Source organism: Stegostoma tigrinum, chromosome 4, assembly GCF_030684315.1.
Source record: "Stegostoma tigrinum isolate sSteTig4 chromosome 4, sSteTig4.hap1, whole genome shotgun sequence".
Lineage (NCBI taxonomy): Eukaryota > Metazoa > Chordata > Chondrichthyes > Orectolobiformes > Stegostomatidae > Stegostoma > Stegostoma tigrinum.
In genome coordinates this window covers 4798342-4819237 of record NC_081357.1, presented here as the reverse complement: position 1 = coordinate 4819237, position 20896 = coordinate 4798342, and the positions used below count along the sequence as shown (strand labels likewise).

The 20896-nt window shown below is 45.5% G+C and overlaps 1 protein-coding gene across 4 annotated transcripts in view; it reads right to left on the bottom strand.

Annotated features, from left to right (window-relative positions):
* Nucleotides 1–20896, bottom strand: part of tjap1 (tight junction associated protein 1 (peripheral)) — a 127634-nt gene that overhangs the window by 52169 nt on the left and 54569 nt on the right. For all 4 annotated transcript variants that reach the window (XM_059645116.1, XM_059645118.1, XM_059645117.1 and 1 more), the window contains exon 3: nt 2780–2947. In XM_059645116.1, the coding sequence (XP_059501099.1) occupies nt 2780–2908 (129 nt within the window). In that variant the 5' untranslated portion in view covers nt 2909–2947. The remainder of the gene's footprint in view (nt 1–2779; nt 2948–20896) is intronic.

Sequence of the window (20896 nt, the reverse complement as noted above, 5' to 3'; positions counted from 1 at the left end):
TTCCATTCCTCTGCATTTTGTACAATAGCCTACTCTGGGGAACCTTATCGAACACCTTGCTGAAATCCATACACACCACATCAACCGGTTTACTCTCATCTATCTGTTTGGTCACCTTCTCAAAGAACTCAATAACGTTTGTGAGGCACGACCTTCCCTTCACAAAACCGTGCTGACTATCCCTAATCAATTTATTCTTTTCTAGATGATTACAAATCCTATCCCTTATAACCTTTTCCAACACTTTACCAGCAACTGAGGTAAGGCTCACTGGTCTATAATTACCAGGGTTTTATCTACTCCCCTTCTTGAACAGGGGAACCACATTTGCTATCCTCCAGTCATCTGGTACAATTCCTGTCGACAATGACGAGTGAAAGATCAATGCCAAAGGCTCGGCAATCTCCTCCCTGGCTTCCCAGAGGATCCTAGGATGAATCCCATCCGGCCCAGGGGACTTATCTATCTTCACTCTCTGAAGGATTTCTAATAACTCTTCCTTGTGAACCTCAATCCCACCTAGTCTAGTAGCCTGTATCTCAGTACTCTCCTCGATAACATTGTCATTTTCTAGAGTGAATACTGTTGAAAAATATTCATTTAGTGCTTCCCCTATCTCCTCTGACTCCACACACAACTTACAACTACTATCCTTGATTGGCCCTAATCTTACTTTTGTCAATCTTTTATTCCTTAAATACCTATAGAAAGCCTTAGGGTTTACCGTGATCCTATCCGCCAACAACTTCTCATGTCTCTTCCTGGCTCTTTTGAGCTCTCTCTTTAGGTCTTTCCTGGCTACCTTGTAGCCCTCAACACCAGTTTCTCTCTCCACACAAACCTGCTGAGTTTGTTTCGTGCTCTGATTCAATTTCAGATCTCCAGCAATTGCAGTGCTTTGCTTTTATTTCAGCCGAGAAAGAACATGGGCTCAAAGCCCACACAGCTGCTGGCAGTAAAATTCAGTTACTAAACCTGGAATTGAAATGTCATGTCAAAAATGGTGACTGTGAAACTATTGTCAATTGTCAGCAACAAAACCTTTGACCTCTCCTGAAACCTTGTTACATGACTCCTCCAATTCAAGAAGGCAGATGATATACAGTTTTATTCATAGCTAGCTCAGCACAAAATTAAGGATTAATTTTATCATCAGTGGCCTACATAAACTGTGCAATTAACACCAAGGCATTGGAGAATACAATTTTCAATCAACTTAATTGAGACCAGCAGCTCTTAGAGAACACGGTGTGTATTATTCAATGGAAAGACTGACAAAGGTACAACACCGAGTCAGTTAACCTGAAGCAGATATCTCTGGAGCATCTTGCTCAGTGCACAGGTGACATTTAAACATTACACACTTTGGTCTATGTAAAGATTCTCAGAGAAATGATCACTTAACCGCTTTAAAATAGATCAAACCCATCAAATCAGATGACTGATTTCTTTCTCAGCCCCTTACCTTATTTTGCACAACGTAGGATACCATTTGCAGTGCAGCCAAATGCCTATCCTGATCTGAATGTAGAGATGGGGTTAAATCAGCTTGATATTTTGCCGCAAAGGTCTTGCGTCCCACTCCAGTTTCTAGATAATGACGCTGTTTGTACTCTGGTCTGCTTTCAAATTCATCCTCCTTAGTTCCTCTAGCCAGCCTGGTCTTTGTTTGCTCTTCCTTATCACTCGCTTCCAATGTCTTTTTTGTACTCTGACAACTGTCTATAATTTCCCTCTGAACATCAGTGACCTCTGTCCGTATGTTCAAGTGCTTCTCAATGTTATCTTTCTTTGCTATGAACTGCTTTCCAATTGTTCTGGGACTCACTGGTCTCCCCATATCCTGCCATCCTTTCCTGCATTCAACCTCAGTGTTCAGGCTGTTCCTTCTTCTCTCAGGTACACCCAAACCCTTTACTAACTTATCCCCTCTTTTGTCTCGCATTTCCCTCTTGCTGTGCCTCGCCTCTGAGTCCAAATCCTGGTTCGACTTGAGCGAACAATGGCTAATTGTTTGTCCTTTTCCGTGAGGAGTTCCTAAGGACTGAAAGCTGTGTGGGCTCAGCACTCTAAAGGTGATTTCATCAAGAAATTTGGAAAACCTCAGCTTCTCCTCGATGATGCCTGGACCTAGAGCTCTGTGCCTACCCTGTGATAAACCAATTTGTGGTGATAGCTTGCCTTGCATGGAGGCTCTTTTGTCCTTTGATCCTTTTGAAATTTGTTCAGAAGGAAACAGTGACTGCTCTGATGTACTCTGGGCTAACGTTTCTGCAGACCTTGCCTTACGCAGAGTTTCAGTCTGAACTCCGAGTGTGCTGGTCTGTTTGAGAATTCCTTTCGGACGCAGCTGAGTTGGGGAATTAGCCAGCTCCCTTGAAGCAAGAACTTGAGCAGGCTTTTTGAAAACTAAACTATGGCCCAAACTCCTGGTTTTCAGTGGCTGTTTGAAATGTTCATCCTCGCTCAGAGATATCATGACTGTCTTCTCTCTGTTACTTACAAACTTGGTTAAATCTTGTGCTGCAGACCTTGGATCACTTTCATCTGACTTTCTGCAAAAGCCTAGAGGAGATAGATTCCTCATTTCCATCCCACTCTGAGAAAGTACATTCTCTTGTTCACTACTCAAATCCTCAGACCAGAGGGGAGAAACAGGAGCATTTGATGCTTCCAGATTTTCCACACACTGCAACACCTCTATATCTGATTTGCCAATGGTATTCGTCAAAGCGAGAATTCTGTGCTACGACAGAGGCACATGGCTGGTGTCGGTTACCTGACTCTGCTCAGTTGAGATTGCTGGGCCATCTAGGTCATCCCTAAAAACTGGAGGCTCATGTCGATTCTCCCGGTGCTGAGGCGGTGCCTTTCTGTAGGGCTTTCTTGGTGCTGCCGTGTTACTCATGTTCAGGTTCTCCAAGCTTCACTCGCAACTATACACAACCTGACAAACCAAAAGCAGAAGGGTTACAAACATTTCGCTGAGTGTAAGCATTTGCAAAATGACAGTGCTTTCAGCAGATTCAACCCTGCCCAAAGATACAAACAAGTGGCCCGCTTAGCTGACAAAACGATCGAAATAATCATTAAGCATGCATTACTGTCAGAAGAGCTGTTGATGTAAATAACTATCAAGAGGACATCAATTCATGTGTACTGCCTCTGTAAACAGAGGCCACAGAAAACAGCTTTCAACTAGAAATGGAACAGTTGACATAAAAGAAAACATTGATTAGCAGCAAAATTTCATTGCTCCAACTGTTTGGAATTCCAATTTCTCAAGTGTGTAAACATAATTGAGGGTTTGAGATCCAGTGGTCAATCTTTCTCCTGTATGCTGCATTGACTCTCACATTCCCACCATGGTTAAGAGTGGTGTCAGTTCACTTTCCAAAGTTAGTCAACTTACAAATACATCACCTGATGGTATGTTTTTAAACATAGCTATAATGAAGCTGTATATCAACATCTCACTTATGAACTCAACGAAAACAGAATCACCGCAGAATGGGAACCCAAAGATTTCTCCAAATCAGTTGACTATTTGGTTCGAGACACGCAATCCTACCTAGATTCATAGATTACGATGAACAATTTTAATTCAAACTTTCGTTTAGGAGGTCTGAACTTGGTACCTCTGAAGAAAAGCATTTTGTTGAAGAACACAGCAGGCCAAGCAGCATCGTAGGAGCAGGAAAGCTGACGTTTCAGGCCTAGACCCTTCTAGGCCGGAAATGTCAGCTTTTGTGCTCCTGAGATGCGGCTTGGCTTGCTGTGTTCATCCAGCTCCACGCTTTGTTATCTTGGATTCTCCAACATCTGCAGTCCCTATTATCTCTGATAGCATTTTGTTGAAGTTTTGTTTTTGTTTCGCACTCATTAAGGCAATTTGCAAGAATACCAATTTAAGGGGAAAACCAATGATTATAATCTGTGAGGAGAGAGCTCGTTGGGTGGACTCTGACTGGTAGAGGTGTTGCCATAGAGAACGTGCCGGTGATGACGATTGAGAGTTAACTGGTGTTTTGTGGGTTGATTCAGATCAGTCAAGGCATTGCCCAGACAAATGAACTGGTGAATGGTTGTCATCTGTTTCGTTTAATTGAAAAAGGCACAATGTGCACACAAATTCTGTCTGCAAAAAATATACCTTCCATATTAATAAATGTAGCTTCCACTCCACTTGCCAACCATTCAGCACTCTCCTCATTTTGCTGTAAAATAGTACGCTTGTGAATTGCCCGAATGAAAGATGAAAAGGTTTAACAAACTGTGCCCATTTACAGTGACATTCATGATAAACACTTTTGAAAGAAGCAGATTATTCAGTGCCCAACCCTCAACTTCTGAGGGCATGAATAAGTGAACCATGTTTGTTGGATACAAGTCAAATATAGGACAAACCAGGTAAAGATAGTGATAACCTCATTACAGGAAATATGGTTAGAAAAATGCACACATCTTCAAATGTGATGACCTTCTGTGAACGATCACAAATATGTGCAATGGCTGCCCACAGATGGAGCAAATACATAAATACTGGTGAGAGAACTGGATCACTATTTGAGAGAATGAGTTGGCGTTAGTGGTTTTTGGAGGATCGTTTGAAACTGTAGTGTAAATGTTCAAAAGGGGAGAACAACTGGCAAATCAAATGATTACAGAACTCAAACAATGAATGAAATTGCTCAAAATACTCAGCAGAAGTGAGAGCCTAAGTGGAGAGAGAAATAGAGTTAACACTTCAGACCAATGACTGATAATCAAAACTGGAACATAATCGACCTGAAACATTTCCTGTTTCCCTCTTAATGATACTGCCAGATCTGCTGAGTTCTCCAATATTTTCCATTCTCCTGAGCATTCCTGATTTTAATCATTCCATCAGTGGTTGTCAAGCCCCAAGATCTGGAATTTTCTCCTTAAACCTCTCTGCCCCACTGTCCTCATTAAAGACAATTCATAAAAGTTCACTCCTTTACCAAACATTTGCTGTCTGAACTGATAGCTACTTAACGCGGCTTGCTGTCATTTTTCATTTGTTCCAGGTTTGTGGGTGCCATTGGGTACATATCCATCTTACACTGGATATTTGGATTTTGTGTTACTGACATGTGGATTTTCCAAATGACTGAAGAGGTTTAATGTTTAATTTGTAAGGATTTATGCAGTCATGGCGATTTCTTTTAAACCACGCGACAGAAAACTTTTTATCAATGAGCACCAATGGGACGAGGAGTTTGCTGGTTGATGAAGTGGCCCACAAATCAATATGAAAATACACACTAAGCCATAGAAGCATAATGCAGGAGGTGTACACATCACTGTTAGGCCTTATTTACAGCAATCATTTAAATAAGAATGCAACTTTGCCTTATAGAAACCTTACCAGCACCTTCAACTGTGTACTCTCACATCACAGAGATCACAGTAATAGAATAAACTTCTGAAATTTCAGGGTGTAATTCTTGCCAGCATATCAAGAGTACCAGTTAAAACAAAATTTACAATAATAGAGAGATCCTTCTTGGAGACTAATGGTAATTTGGTTACATTGGGAGTTTTACAAGCATAGAATAAATAATACAGCGCATTAGGATTCAGTTAGAATATTCTGACTTCTTTTCTAAGTTTAAGAGAACAGCCATAGCTTGAGGAAGTTATTAGTTTCCGTTTGGGAAGTTTTTGCAGAGGATTATCTAAAGCTACATCAGAAAAATCATTGCTCTAAAAGAAGATAATTTACAACTGTGAAGAAACAGACCCCTGTGTAAGGAGTTTAGCATTCTGGTTTAGTATTCAAATTCCAGACCCAAAGTGCTTAGTTAAAACCCTGAAGAGATTATTTGAAACTGAAAATGTCAGCTGAGCTGAATTATTGTTCCCATTAGTTGGGGCATCAATAATTAGGGCATAATTATGAAGTGAAGGGCAGAGGTTCACAAGGGATTTGAGAAAATTTCTTATCACTCCAGAGGGTGATGGGAAGCTACCTGGACGGTTAGTAGAGGTGGGAAACTTTAAAACATTTGTGGAAAACATTCAAGACCATGGATTAGGAAAGTGCTGGAAAATGGACCTTGCAGACAGGTCAGTAAGAACTCAATGGGCCGGATGGCCTTTTCTATGTTCTTGGAACCTATGGCTGTCTAATTTCTGTTGAATGCAGATTCAAATGACGGTCAGAGTCCCTAGAGGCGCATTGAAGCCACAGTTAGACAAAGTTTTATGGACATGATAAAGATGTGAGTTCTGTCCAGTGTGAACACTCTAAAGGACTGCTGTTGGGATGAATGGGATTGTGTTGTACCACGTGTTTTGAAATCTTTCACATCTGCTAAATGCAATTAATTTGGTTCATTCCATTTTGTCTTTTGTTTTGCTTAGTGAACATCTGCTTTATTGTTAAAACCCAACATGCAACATGTGTGCTTCTGTTTTAGTGAGAGTCCACTCTTAAATCCAAAGAAAAAATAAAATATGATCTATCAAGCTGTGATCTGGCTTATCCTAACATACTGCCAGAGATTAGCACAGAAAACCCTTGAAACAAGCAGCAGGGTAAGCAATTTCTGTGGAAACAGAACCAGAGTTAATAGTTCAGACTCGCGTTTATTTCATACATTCAACAACCTACAGTGTTTTACTTTGGTGACAACTCATGCTACAAACCTGCAACTTAAACTGAAGAGAAACACAAAAACAACATTCCTGCTTCGAAAAATAGTCTTGAATAATTAGAATCTTACACTCAATTCTAAGCACTATGAATTAAATAACTGGTGAGTAGAGATTCGGCAGAGGGAAATAATCTGGCTTTTCAATCATCACTGTATTTCAGACAAAACATTCGCCATGAATGATTCTCACACTGCTTCTGCCTGAACTACTGACTGATGAGAAGAGCTCCCTCTAGTGTCTATCTTGACAATTCAAGTCCTGTTTATAACTCAGGAACGTTAACTCCCAAATACCTACTCAATGTTGTCATTATATTCATGAAACTTGAGTCTGCAGGGAGTTGACTTCAAATGAATCACATTATCACATTTCCCATTCGAATCAATGATAAAGCTCTGGTTACATTCTGTATGCCATTGCATATCAGAAAAAGCCTGTAAATTAAAATCCCATACATTGCTAAATTCCAGTTTGTGTAAGAGAATCATATCAAAACACATGTGAACATTCTGTTTAGAATACCAGCAAGTCGCTGCTAAGCCAACACCTACTCACTAAACACTCTCTCATCATTCTGAGTCCTTAATCTGACTCACCCTTCAGATCACAGACTGTCTCACTCCCTGATCTGCGCTCTGATTCAGAGACACTCCCTGGCCCACTATCCAGTTTAGTTTTTTTGTTTGTTTGTGGGACGTGGGTGTCACTGGCTGGCCAGCATTTATTGCCTGTCCCTACTTGCCCTTGAGAAGGTGGTGGTGAGCTGCTTAACCACTGCAGTCCACCTGCTGTGGGTCGATCCACAATGCCATTAGCGAGAGATGTTGACCCAGAGACAGTGAAGGAATGGTTACATATTTCCAAATCAGGATGGTGAGTGGCTTGGGGGAGAATGTGAAGGTGGTCGCGTTCCCATGCATCTGCTGCCCTTGTCCTTCTAGATAAATGTGGTCATCGGTTTGGAAGGTACTGTCTGAGGATCTTTGGTGAATTTCTGCAATGTATCTTCTGCTCAGTACATACAAGTGCTACTGAGCAACGGTGGTGGAGGGATTGAATGCTTGTGGATGGCACCTGGACGGTGTCAAACTTCTTCAGTGTTGTAGGAACTGCACCTATCCAGGTAAGTGGGGAGTCCATCACACTCCTGACTTGGGCTTTGTCGATGGTGGACAGGTTTTGAAGAGTCACAACCACCTGCAAGATTCTCTCCAATCCCCACACCAGCCTGGTTTGGAACATCGTCACTGCCATTGGGTCAACACAGCCTGGAATTGCTTCCTGTGCCAATTACCCCAAGCATTGTCGCGGTTCACAAATCACCACCAAACTTCTTGAGGGCAACAAATGCTGATCTGGCCTGCAACTCCCACACGTTTTAAAAAATAATAAATCACAGCCTTATAAATCTTCTGTATAATCTCTGCAGTTGGCTAAGTTTTACAACATAGCAAAACATGCCAAGGTTCTGGATACTATTTACCTTGCAAGGCACTGGGCCAGCATCTTCAAAAACAGGACCGTAATACTAATTTGTTTAAAAAAAATTTGAAAGGTTAACATTGATTGTTTTATCTCATTTGTCCTCAGGTCAGTCATTTGGTCCCTAGTTTCCTTGATCTGAAGCCACTAAAAGCCTTTCAGTTTTTCCATTCCGCTTTCACATAATTGGATGTCACTGGTAAACTCAGCCTTTGCTAGTTATTCCTCAGTGCCCTTGAACTGAGCGGCTCTGTGGGCCATTTCAGATGGTCATTCGGAGTTAACCACATTATTGCCGGTTTGGAGACACTTGTCAGCCAGGCTGCAAATGGACAATACTTCTCCTTCCCAACTGGGCATCAGTGAACCGGATTGGGTTTTTACAGCAAATCACAGTAATTACATGTTCACCATCACTGGCACAAGCTTTCAATTCCTAATTATTTCCAATTTATTTTTGAATTTAAATCCCACAAGCTGTCATGGCTTGACCTGAACCCACCTGCAGTGACATTTTCACTATAGCTACAATTCATATCTATTCAACAATTTACAAGGGAGACAATGAAGTTAAGACATGAATTCAACATTTCTTTAAAGGAGGCTCCTCACTTTCAGTCATTTGTGTTAGTTAGTTGCTGGTTGGTTTCATCTCATACTGAGCCATTATCTTCTTGAAGTGCTCCCCAGACACCAGTCCTGAACAGTACAAAGGGAAAGTCACTACGGTGCCAGAGGACCACAAAGATGACTGCTGGTGAGTTTAACCTCAGGGTCAACAAGCATTAGGTGAGGGGAAAGGTTGAGAAGGTAGCACTTCATGGTAACCTCAGCTGGTGCACAGACAGAATCCAGATTGTGGGCATCTCTCTGCATCACAAACAATCAGCTAGCCAAATGAGTGAACTGATGCTCAACATAAGTGGGAAAGGACTGCATTATTCTTGATTCAAATCAGACTTTGTAGCATCCAGTGCCTCCAACCATTTCTTGATATCAATAGAGTGAATTGAATTTGCTGAAAACTAGTATCTGAGATGTCTGGGACTACTGGAGGAGGCCGATATGGATCATTCACTTGGCAATTCTGGCTGAAGATTGCAGTGAATGCTTAAGTCTAATCTCTTGCACTGTTGGGTTTTTTCATCACTGAGGATGGGGTTATTTGGAGAGATGCCTCCTCCAGTAATAATTCATATCGTTTACTTAGTTTATGAAATGGCAGCAGTCACCTGCAAAACATAGTCAACAGATTGAACTGGTGCATACTTTGTTCACCATCACAACAGAGAGATGACTCAAGCAGAATCTCCAAAGTTATTAACTTTGGACAGAACTGGAGTGCTTTAAGAAATACAATACAGTGAAGTTTTTACTTTCATGGCTACAGGGCTCTCAGATGGAATCAGCTTGGTGAAGAAGTGCTAATAAGTATTCAAATAGCTGCTTAATTCCAATAATAAATCCTTTTTAGTTCCCAAAGAAGAAAGTGACTTGATGACGAAGCAGTTTCTTCCTTTTGCAGAACTTGGGAGTTTAAACAATGACTGCCTGTATTGACTGAAGTTCAAAGTGTCAAGAAATGTTATTGCATACACAGCAAGTTGTATTAACCCATAATTGGGCATGACTAGTTAGGAGTGGAAGCACTGAAAATTTTATCAGATTTTTCCTTGCCTCAAACTATGAGGGTAAAGCAGGCAGATTTAGATTTTTTTTCACTTCAAAATATCAGAAACGTATCATCGTTCCTTCAGTGCCAATAGGTCAAAAGCCTGGAGTTCCTTTCCTAATCCCATTGTGGTTCTACCTACAGCACATGAGCTTCAATGGTTCAAAGTGGCAGTTCATTGCCAAAGGCAAAGAGGGATGGACAATAAATGTTTGCCTAGACAGCAACACCCATATCCCATGAGTGAATTAAAACAAAGGCCTTAAACCTAAGAGAAGCCAGTTTATTTTCACATCAGCTGCTCTAAGTTTTTAGGCAAAAACTCAGAACTGCATAGCAGCTCCATTCTGCCTCCAGGAAGCAGACTGAAATACCTGGAGAATTGAGCAGCAGCTTATCCTCACAAAATAAAAAAAATCACCAAAACAAACTGGGTGATCAGGGGCTGTTAAAACTGCCTTTGCAGTCTTTCTTTCAATCCATAAAATCCAAGATTTTTGTGTATCCGTTTGTATGTGTGGAGGAGCAAGTTTTAGAAGGGGAATAGAGTTTTAACAATCCCCAGAGGAGCTCGAACAGTTCATCCACTTCACCAACACCTACCACCCCAGCCTCAGGTTCACCTGCGCCATCTCCAGCACATCCCTCACCTTCCTGGACACCTCAGTCTCCATCTCAGGCAACCAGCTTGTAATTGATGTCCATTTCAAGCCCACCGACTCCCACAGCTACCTAGAATACACCTCCTCCCACCCACCCTCCTGCAAAAATTCCATCCACTATTCCCAATTCCTCCGCCTCCGCCGCATCTGTTCCCACGATGAGGCATTCCACTCCCGCACATCCCAGGTGTCCAAGTTCTTCAAGGACCGCAACTTTCCCCCCATAGTGGTCGAGGACACCCTTGGCCGCGTCTCCCGCATTTCCCGCTACACATCCCTCACACCCCGCCCACGCCACAACCGCCTCAAGAGGATCCCCCTCGTTCTCACACACCACCCCACCAACCTCCGGATACAACGCATCATCCTCCGCCATCTACAATCCGACCCCACCACCCAAGACATTTTTCCATCCCCACCCTTGTCTGCTTTCCGGAGAGACCACTCTCTCCGTGACTCCCTTGTTTGCTCCACACTACCCTCCAACCCCACCACACCCGGCACCTTCCCCTGCAAACGCAGGAAGTGCTACACTTGCCCCCACACCTCCTCCCTCACCCCCATCCCAGGCCCCAAGATGACTTTCCATATTAAGCAGAGGTTCACCTGCACATCTGTCAATGTGGTATACTGCATCCATTGTACCCGGTGTGGCTTCCTCTACATTGGGGAAACCAAGCGGAGGCTTGGGGACCGCTTTGCAGAACACCTCCGCGCGGTTCGCAATAAACAACTGCACCTCCCAGTCGCAAACCATTTCCACTCCCCCCTCCCATTCTTTAGATGACATGTCCATCATGGGCCTCCTGCAGTGCCACCATGATGCCACCCGAAGGTTGCAGGAACAGCAACTCATATTCCGCTTGGGAACCCTGCAGCCCAATGGTATCAATGTGGACTTCACCAGCTTCAAAATCTCCCCTTCCCCCACCGCATCCCAAAACCAGCCCAGCTCATCCCCTCCCCCCACTGCATCCCAAAACCAGCCCAGCCTGTCTCTGCCTCCCTAACCTGTTCTTCCTCTCACCCATCCCTTCCTCCCACCTCAAGCCGCACCTCCATTTCCTACCGGCTAACCTCATCCCACCTCCTTGGCCTGTCCGTCTTCCCTGGACTGACCCATCCCCTCCCTACCTCCCCACCTATACTCTCCTCTCCAGCTATCTTCTTTTCTCTCCATCTTCGGTCCGCCTCCCCCTCTCTCCCTAAATATTCCCAAACCCTCACCCCATCTCCCTCTCTGAAGAAGGGTCTAGGCCCAAAACATCAGCTTTTGTGCTCCTGAGATGCTGCTTGGCCTGCTGTGTTCATCCAGCTTCACACTTCATTATCGTGGATTCTCCAGCATCTGCAGTTCCCATTATTTCTTTTAACAAGTGGGGTTGTGTGTGGACAGTTCATAGTTGTCTAGCTCCAGATAAACACTCTTGTTACGTATAGAAACATGACTAAGCCTGGCTATTGTCCAGCTCTTTGTGCATAGGCTGTTTCAGTGTCTGAGTTGAACCCGGGTCCCTGGCACTGTGAGGTGGCAGTGCACTGTTTTGAAAATGCACTCACTGAACCATATAAACGTTCATCTTCTGCAATGATTTTAACTGGTATTTTCAGAGAGAAATTGGACATTGCAAAATGGTTCATCCTTAGTGTCCAGTGACCCTATGTCAGATCACATTTTAAATGTAGAACAGTGCAGCACAATAACATGCCCTTCAGCCCACCATATCTACACACTCCACGATGGCCACCTACATTTCCATCCAAATCATTTATAGATATTACAAACAACTGAGGTTGAGCAATGATTAAACCTTCAATACCTCATTATCCAGGACTCCGGAAGCCTGACACCCTTATCTTTCATTGTCGCAGGAACATGCTGGCCCTGCACTCTGATCAACTGGCCTTTAGAAGGCTCCCATGTCAGATTTGGATTTACTCCTGAAATGTCTCAACACTCTCAAACAGCCACCCCAGTCAATTTCTCCAGTTCCTGCCGAATATTGTTGTAATTCGTCTTTCCCCAGTTTAGCACTTGCGCCCAAAGACCAGCCTTATCCTTGCCCATAACCATCTTGTAACATATGGAATTATGATCGCTGCTCCCAAATGCCCCCTCACAAACTTCGATCACCTGGCCAGGCTGATTTCCCTAGTTCAAGGTCTAATGCAGCCTTTTCCCATGATGGACAATCTACATTTTGTTTGAAGAAATCTTCCAGAAAGAACCTAACAAATTCTACCCCATCTAAGCTCCCGGGAGTAAGGAAGTCCCAGTCAATATTGGCAAAGTTAAAAATCACCCATTACGACAACTCCTGTTGTTTTTACACATTTCCATGATCTGTTCCTCAATCTCCGTCTGGCTATTGGGAGGCCTACAGCATAAGCACATCACAGCAGCTGCACCTTTCCTATTGCTGAAATCTCCCACAAAGCCTTGCTGGATGAGCCCTCCAAGCTGTCCCCTCTCACGGTTGTGACATTCTCCTTAAACAGTAACACAACTCCCCACGACTTTTACACCCGTCTATTTCACCCGATACATCTAAACCCAGGAATGCTGAGCTGCCAAACCGGCCCTTCTCTCAACCAAGTCTCATACTAATCCAAGCTCTCAGATCATCTGCCTTGCCTGTTATACACTGTGCATTCAAATGAATGTTATAGAAAAAGAATAAGTTGGCCTGAGAAAGGATGCTGGAGTGGAGGGGGTAGAATCTGTAAACTGGGATCAGCTAGCTCTGGGTAAATCTTCAGCAGAACAGCGAGACGGCATTCAAAATGGCACTATTGAGAGTACAGATCTAACAGGCTCCCTTCAGGATAAAAGATCAGTGGTAGATGGAGTTTAACCCTGATCACTGTTAGGTAATGCACCTTGGAAAGAGGAGCAGACAAGGGAGCACTCACTGAATGGCAGGGCACTAGAAACTTCAGAGGAACTAGGGGACCTTGGGTTGCTTGTCCATAAATTCCTGAGGGTGGCAGGACAGGCTAAGAGGATTGTTAAGGTGAACAGAGATAATAGGAACTGCAGATGCTGGAGAATTCCAAGATAATAAAATGTGAGGCTGGATGAACACAGCAGGCCAAGCAGCATCTCAGGAGCACAAAAGCTGACGTTTTGGGCCGAGACCCTTCATCAGAGAGGGGGATGGGGAGAGGGAACTGGAATAAATAGGGAGAGAGGGAGAGGTGGACCGAAGATGGAGAGTGAAGAAGATAGGTGGAGAGAGTATAGGTGGGGAGGTAGGGAGGGGATAGGTCAGTCCAGGGAAGACGGACAGGTCAAGGAGGTGGGATGAGGTTAGTAGGTAGATGGGGGTGCGGCTTGGGGTGGGAGGAAGGGATGGGTGAGAGGAAGAACCGGTTAGGGAGGCAGAGACAGGTTGGACTGGTTTTGGGATGCAGTAGGTGGGGGGGAAAGAGCTGGGCTGGTTGTGTGGTGCAGTGGGGGGAGGGGACGAACTGGGCTGGTTTAGGGATGCAGTTGGGGAAGGGGAGATTTTGAAACTGGTGAAGTCCACATTGATACCATTAGGCTGCAGGGTTCCCAGGCGGAATATGAGTGGCTGTTCCTGCAACCTTCGGGTGGCATCATTGTGGCACTGCAGGAGGCCCATGATGGACATGTCATCTAAAGAATGGGAGGGGGGAGTGGAAATGGTTTGCGACTGGGAGGTGCAATTGTTTATTGCGAACCGAGCGGAGGTGTTCTGCAAAGCGGTCTCCAAGCCTCTGCTTGGTTTCCCCAATGTAGAGGCAGCCACACCAGGTACAGTGGATGCAGTATACCACATTAAGCAGAGGTTCACCTGCACATCTGCCAATGTGGAATGTCATCTTGGGGCTTGGGATAGGGGTGAGGGAGGTGGTGTGGGGGCAAGTGTAGCATTTCCTGCGGTTGCAGGGGAAGGTGCCGGGTGTGGTGGGGTTGGAGGGCAGTGTGGAGCGAACAAGGGAGTCACGGAGAGAGTGGTCTCTCCGGAAAGCAGACAGGGGTGGGGATGGAAAAATGTCTTGGGTGGTGGGGTCGGATTGTAAATGGCGGAAGTGTCGGAGGATGATGCGTTGTATCCGGAGGTTGGTAGGGTGGTGTGTGAGAACGAGGGGGATCCTCTTTGGGCGGTTGTGGCGGGGGCGGGGTGTGAGGGATGTGTTGCGGGAAATACGGGAGACGCGGTCAAGGGCGTTCTCGATCACTGTGGGGGCAAAGTTGCAGTCCTTGAAGAACTTGGACATCTGGGATGTGCGGGAGTGGAATGTCTTATCATGGGAGCAGATGCGGCGGAGGCGGAGGAATTGGGAATAGGGGATGGAATTTTTGCAGGAGGGTGGGTGGGAGGAGGTGTATTCTAGGTAGCTGTGGGAGTCGGTGGGCTTGAAATGGACATCAGTTACAAGCTGGTTGCCTGAGATGGAGGCTGAGAGGTCCAGGAAGGTGAGGGATGTGCTGGAGATGGCCCAGGTGAACTGAAGGTTGGGGTGGAAGGTGTTGGTGAAGCGGATGAACTGTTCGAGCTCCTCTGGGGAGCAAGAGGCGGCGCCGATACAGTCATCAATGTACCGGAGGAAGAGGTGGGGTTTGGGGCATGTGTAGGTGCGGAACAGGGACTGTTCCACGTAACCTACAAAGAGGCAGGCATAGCTGGGGCCCATGCGGGTGCCCATGGCCACCCCCTTAGTCTGTAGGAAGTGGGAGGAGTCAAAAGAGAAGTTGTTGAGGGTGAGGACGAGTTCAGCTAGGCGGATGAGGGTGTCGGTGGAGGGAGACTGGTCGGGCCTGCGGTTCAAGAAGAAGCGGAGGGCCTTGAGGCCATCTGCATGGGGAATGCAGGTGTACAGGGACTGGACGTCCATTATGAAAATCAGGTGTTGGGGACCAAGGAGTTGGAAGTTCTTGAGGAGGTGAAGGGCGTGGGTGGTGTCACAAATGCAGGTCGGGAGTTCCTGGACCAAGGGGGAGAAAATGGAATCCAGATCGGTGGAGATGAGTTCGGTGGGGCAGGAGCAGGCTGAGACGATGGGTCGACCGGGGCAGGCAGGTTTGTGGATTTTGGGAAGGAGATAGAGACGGGCCGTGCGGGGTTGGGGAACAATGAGGTTGGAGGCTGTGGGTGGGAGGTCCCCTGAGGTGATGAGGTCATGAATGGTGTTGGAGATGATGGTTTGGTGCTCGGGTGTGGGGTCATGATCGAGGGGGCGGTAGGAGGTGGTTGTCGGAGAGTTGGCGTCTGGACTCGGCGATGTAGAGGTCAGTGCGCCATACTACCACTGCGCCACCCTTGTCTGCGGGTTTGATGGTGAGGTGAACACTTGTCTTTATTAGTTGAAGCATAGATTATAATACAAAGGAGATCACAGTGGAGCTGCAGAACTTTGGTTAGGCCACAACTGGAGCACTGTGTGCAGTTCTGATCTTTGAACTATAGGAAGGATATGATTGCACTGGAGGGAGTTATGGAGGAGATTCACCAGGATGTTGCATTTCAGCAATAAAGAGATGCGACACGAGCTTAGGCTGTTTTTTTTAAAAACAGATTGGACCTGATTGAGGTGAAAGTTTACGAGGAGCATGGACAAAGTGGACAGAGAGCAGCTGTTTCCCTCAGCTAAAAGGTCAACAACCAAGGAGCATAATTTTCAGGTGAAAGACAAGAGGTTTTGAGGTGGGAATCTGGAATGCACTGCCTCAGAAAGCGGTTGAAATAGAAACCTCACAACCTTGATAAAGTAATGGGGTGAATAACTGAAATGTCATTACATTCAAGGCCATGGGCCAAGTGCAGGAAACTGGAACTAGGCGCTGAACGTCTTAAAATGTATAATGGATAAATCCCCGGGATTTGATCAAGTGTAATCTAAAACTCTATGGGAAGCTAAGGAAGTAATTGCTGGGCTCCTCGCTGAGATATTTGAATCATCGATTGCCGCAGTTGAGGTGCCAGAAGACTGGAGGCTGGCTAACATGGTGCCACTATTTAAGAAAGATGGAAAGGAAAAGCCAAGGAACTACAGACCAGTGAGCCTGGCATTGGTGGTGGGCAAATTGTTGGAAGGAATCCTGAGGAACAGGATTTACATATATTTGGGATGGCAAGAACGGATTAGGGATAGTCAACATGGCTTTGTGCACAGAAAATAGTGTCTTACAACCTGATTGAGTTTTTTGAAGTAACAAAGATGATTGATGAGGGCAGAGCAATGGACGTTGTCTATACGGACTTCAGTAAGGTGTTCGACAAGGTTCCTCATGGTAAACTAGTTAGCAAGGTTTGGTCACATAGAATCCAGGGAGATCTAACCATTTGGATACAGATCTGGCTCGACAGTAGAAGACAGAGAGTGGTGGTGGAGGGTTGCTTTTCAGACTGGAGATCTGTGACCAGAGGTGTGCCACAAGGATCAGTGCTGGGTCCATTGCATTTTGTCATTTTATATAAGTGATTTGGTTGTGAACATAGGAGGTCTCATCGGTAAGTTTGCAAATGACACCAAAATTGGGGGTGTAGGTGACAGCAAAGAAGGTTACCTCAGAATACAACAGGTCCTTGATCAGATGAGCCGACGGGCTGAGGAGTGGCAAGACAGAGTTTAATTTAGATAAGCGTGTGGTGCTGCATTCTAGAAAGGCAAATCAGGGCAGGACTTATACACTTAATGGTAAGGTCCTGGGGAGTGTTGCTGGACAAAGACCTTGCGGTGGTGGTTCGCAGTTCCTGAAAGTAGAGTTGCAGGTGGATAGGGTAGTGAAGATGTCTGTTATGCTGGCCTTTATTGGTCAGTGCATCGACTGTAGGAGTTGAAACGTCATGTTATGGCTGTACAGGGCATTGGCTAGGCCACTATTAGAATACTGCATGCAATTCTGGTCTCTCTGCTTTAGGAAGAATGTTGTGAAACTTGAAAGAGTACAGAAAAGATTTACAAGGATGTTGCCAGGGTTGGAAGGTTTGACCTATAAGGAGAGGCTGAACAGACTAGGGCTATTTTCTCTGTAGCGTTGGAGGCTAAGGTATGACCTTATAGAGGTTGAGAAAATCATGATGGATATGGTTAGGGTAAACAGACAGGGTCTTTTTGCAGAGTGGGAGAGTCTAAAGTTTAAGGTAAGAGGGAAAATATTTAAAAGGGACCGAAGGGACAACTTTTTCATGCGGAGGGAATTGCGTGTATGAAATGAGCTGCGAAAGGAACTGGTGGAGGCTGGTACAATTACAACATTTCAAAGACAACTGGATGATTGTATGAATAGGAAGGGTTTAGAGTAATATGGGCCAAATGCTGGTCAACGGGACGATAATTATTTAGGATATCTGGTCAACATGGACAAGTTGGGCTGAAGGGTCTGTTTCTGCACTGTATATACTTATGACTATGATTCTAGTGTAGACTTAGAGAAGTTTTATCTGTCGCTGCAAACTAGAGGGTCAAAAGGCCTCTTCTGTGCTGTACGATTCCATGATTCTTCAGTGCCAGACGTGACTACAAGCCAGAAACGACTGGAAAATGCTGTTTTTTACTTCACAACACACAACAATCAGAAGCAGTCAATAATGATAGACAAATATAATTTGATGATCTATGATTTAAATACGCAGCACAGCATGACTATGGAATCAAAAAACAAATGCAAAATAGCATTTTTAAATATGCATATAATTGGACTGTGGTCATTTAACATAGGTAGGACAAAGAATAGAAAAGCTAAGTATTGCCAGACAGTTCATTACTAGCTGAGAAATACTGAAAAGCCAATGTGACAGGCTGAAAATAAAACTTGAGGAAAGAAAATGTACAACAATATCAGCAAATAACCATGCAGAAAAGTGATGGAAGCATTTCAAATAATGTTCAACAGAGCACAGGAAATATGTTTTGCACCATCAGAAAATAATAAATCAAACCCAAGTGGGACCTTAAGAATATACTGTGAAAAGAGAACAATTAGGAAAAATGCAGAGTAAACAGCAAAGGACAGCAGGGTAAGAGAACATGCAAAATGAGCAAGCCAGTGAACAAAAATTAATTAAGCAAAAAGGAATATTAAGTTGTCCAGGAACATACAAAAGAGTAAAACATTTTACAGACACAATGAGAAAGGAACAGGAACTCGACTATTAATAGTGCCAGAGGTAGCATAAGAGAGAAGGTAAAAATACCCAAGACAGAAAGCAACAAGTGAAGGTAAAGGGCAGTTAATCAGAGAGAAGATAGGAAGTGAGTACCACAAAGACCGGTGCAAACACTGCTATTCGCAATTTACTTGAAACTTGGACTGGAAAAACAGTTTCTGAATTCACAAATAGTCAACACTGAGGACCACAAGCAATTGCAGGAGGACATTAACATACTTGTGCTGTAGTAAATAATCAGCAAATGTAGCTCAACGCAGCAAATGTGATACAGTAGATAACAAAATGTGGGGCTGGATGAACACAGCATGCCAAGCAGCATCTTAGGAGCACAAAAGCTGACGTTTCAGGCCTCGATATTTCATCAGAAAAGCGGGATGGGGAGAGGAATCTGAAATAAATAGGGAGGGGGGGAAGCAGACTGAAGATGGATAGGGGAGAAGATAGGTGGAAAGGGGAGGATAGGTCGGGAGGTGACGGGGGGATAGGTCAGTCTGGGGAGGATGGACAGATCAAGGGGGCGGGATGAGGTTAGGAGGTAGGAAATGGAGGAGCGGCTTGAGATGGGAGGAGGGGATAAGTGAGAGGAAGAACAAGTTAGGCAGGCTGGGACGAGCTGGGCTGGTTTTGGGATGCAGTGCGGGGAGGGGAGATTTTGAAGCTTGTGAAATCCACAGTGATACCATTGGGCTGCAGGGTTCCCAAGCGGAATATGAGCTGCTGTTCCTGCAACCTTCGGGTGGCATCCTTGTGGCACTGCAGGAGGGCCAGGATGGACATGTCGTCTTAGGAATGGGAGGGGGAGTTGAAATGGTTCGCGACTGGGAGGTGCAGTTGTTTATTGCGAACCGAGTGGAGGTTTTCTGCAAAGCGGTCCCCAAGCCTCCGCTTGGTTTCCCCAATGTAGAGGATTCCACACCGTGTACAGCGGATGCAGTATACCACATTGGCAGATGTGCAGGTGAACATCTGCTTGATGTGGAAAGTCATCTCGGGGCCTGGGATGGAGGTTTGGGGGCAAGTGTAGCAATTCCTGTGGTTGCAGGGGAAGGTGCCGGGTGTGGTGGGGTTGGAGGGGAGTGTGGAGCGGACAAGGGAGTCACGGAGAGAGTGGTCTCTCCGGAAGGCAGACAAAGGTCGGGATGGAAAAACATCTTTGCTGATGGGGTCGGATTGTAGATGGCGGAAGTGTCGGCGGATGATGCGTTATATCCGCAGGTTGGTAGGGTGGTACGTGAGGACTGGGGGATTCTCTTGGGGCGGTTGTTGCAAGGGCAGGGTGTGAGGGATGAGGTGCAGGAAATGTGGGACTCACGGTCAAGGGCGTTCTGAACCACTGTGAGGGGGAAGTTGCAGCCCTTGTAGAACGAGGACATCTGGGATGTGCGGGAATGGAAAGCCTCATTCTGGAAGCAGATGCTGCGGAGGTGAAGGAATTGGGAATAGGGGATGGAATTTTTGCAGGAAGATGGGTGGGAAGAGGCGTATTCCAGGTAGCTGTGGGAGTCTGTGGGCTTGAAATGGACATCGGTCTGTAGGTGGTTGCCTGAGATGGAGACTGAGGCGCCCAGGAAGGTAGCAGATGTGTTGGAGATGGTCCAGGTGAACTTGAGGTTGGGGTGGAACGTGTTGGTGAAGTGGATGAACTGTTCGAGCTCCTGTTGGGAGCATGATGCGGCGCCGATACGGTTATCAATGTAACGGAGCAAGAGGTGAGGTTTGGGGCCAGTGTAGGTGCGAAACAGGGACTGTTCCACATAACCTACAAAGAGGCAGGCATAGCTTGGGCCCATGCAGGTACCCATGGCCACCCGCTTAGTCTGTAGGAAGTGGGAGGAATCGAAAGAGAAGTTGTTGAGGGGGAGGGTGAGGACGAGTTCAGCTAGTCGTAGGAGGGTGTCGGTGGGGGGGGACTGGTCAGGCCTGTGGGACAGGAAGAAGCAGAGGGCCTTGAGGCCATCTGCATGGGAATGCAGGTATATAGGGACTGGAAGTCCACGGTGAAAATGAGGTGTTGGGGACTGGGGAATTGGAAGTTCTGGTGGAGGTGGAGGGCGTGGGTGGTGTCACGGACGTAGGTGGGGAGTTCCTGGACCAAGGGGGAGAAAATGGAGTCCAGATAGGTGGAGCTTTCTTCCTGGAAGAATTGGGTACAAGTTTGGAAGAAGCAGAGGAACAAAGGGCCCTCAGACACAGTATATGAACCACAAAGAGTTGTGCCACAGAGAGGTGACTTAATTCAAACATATAAAATAATC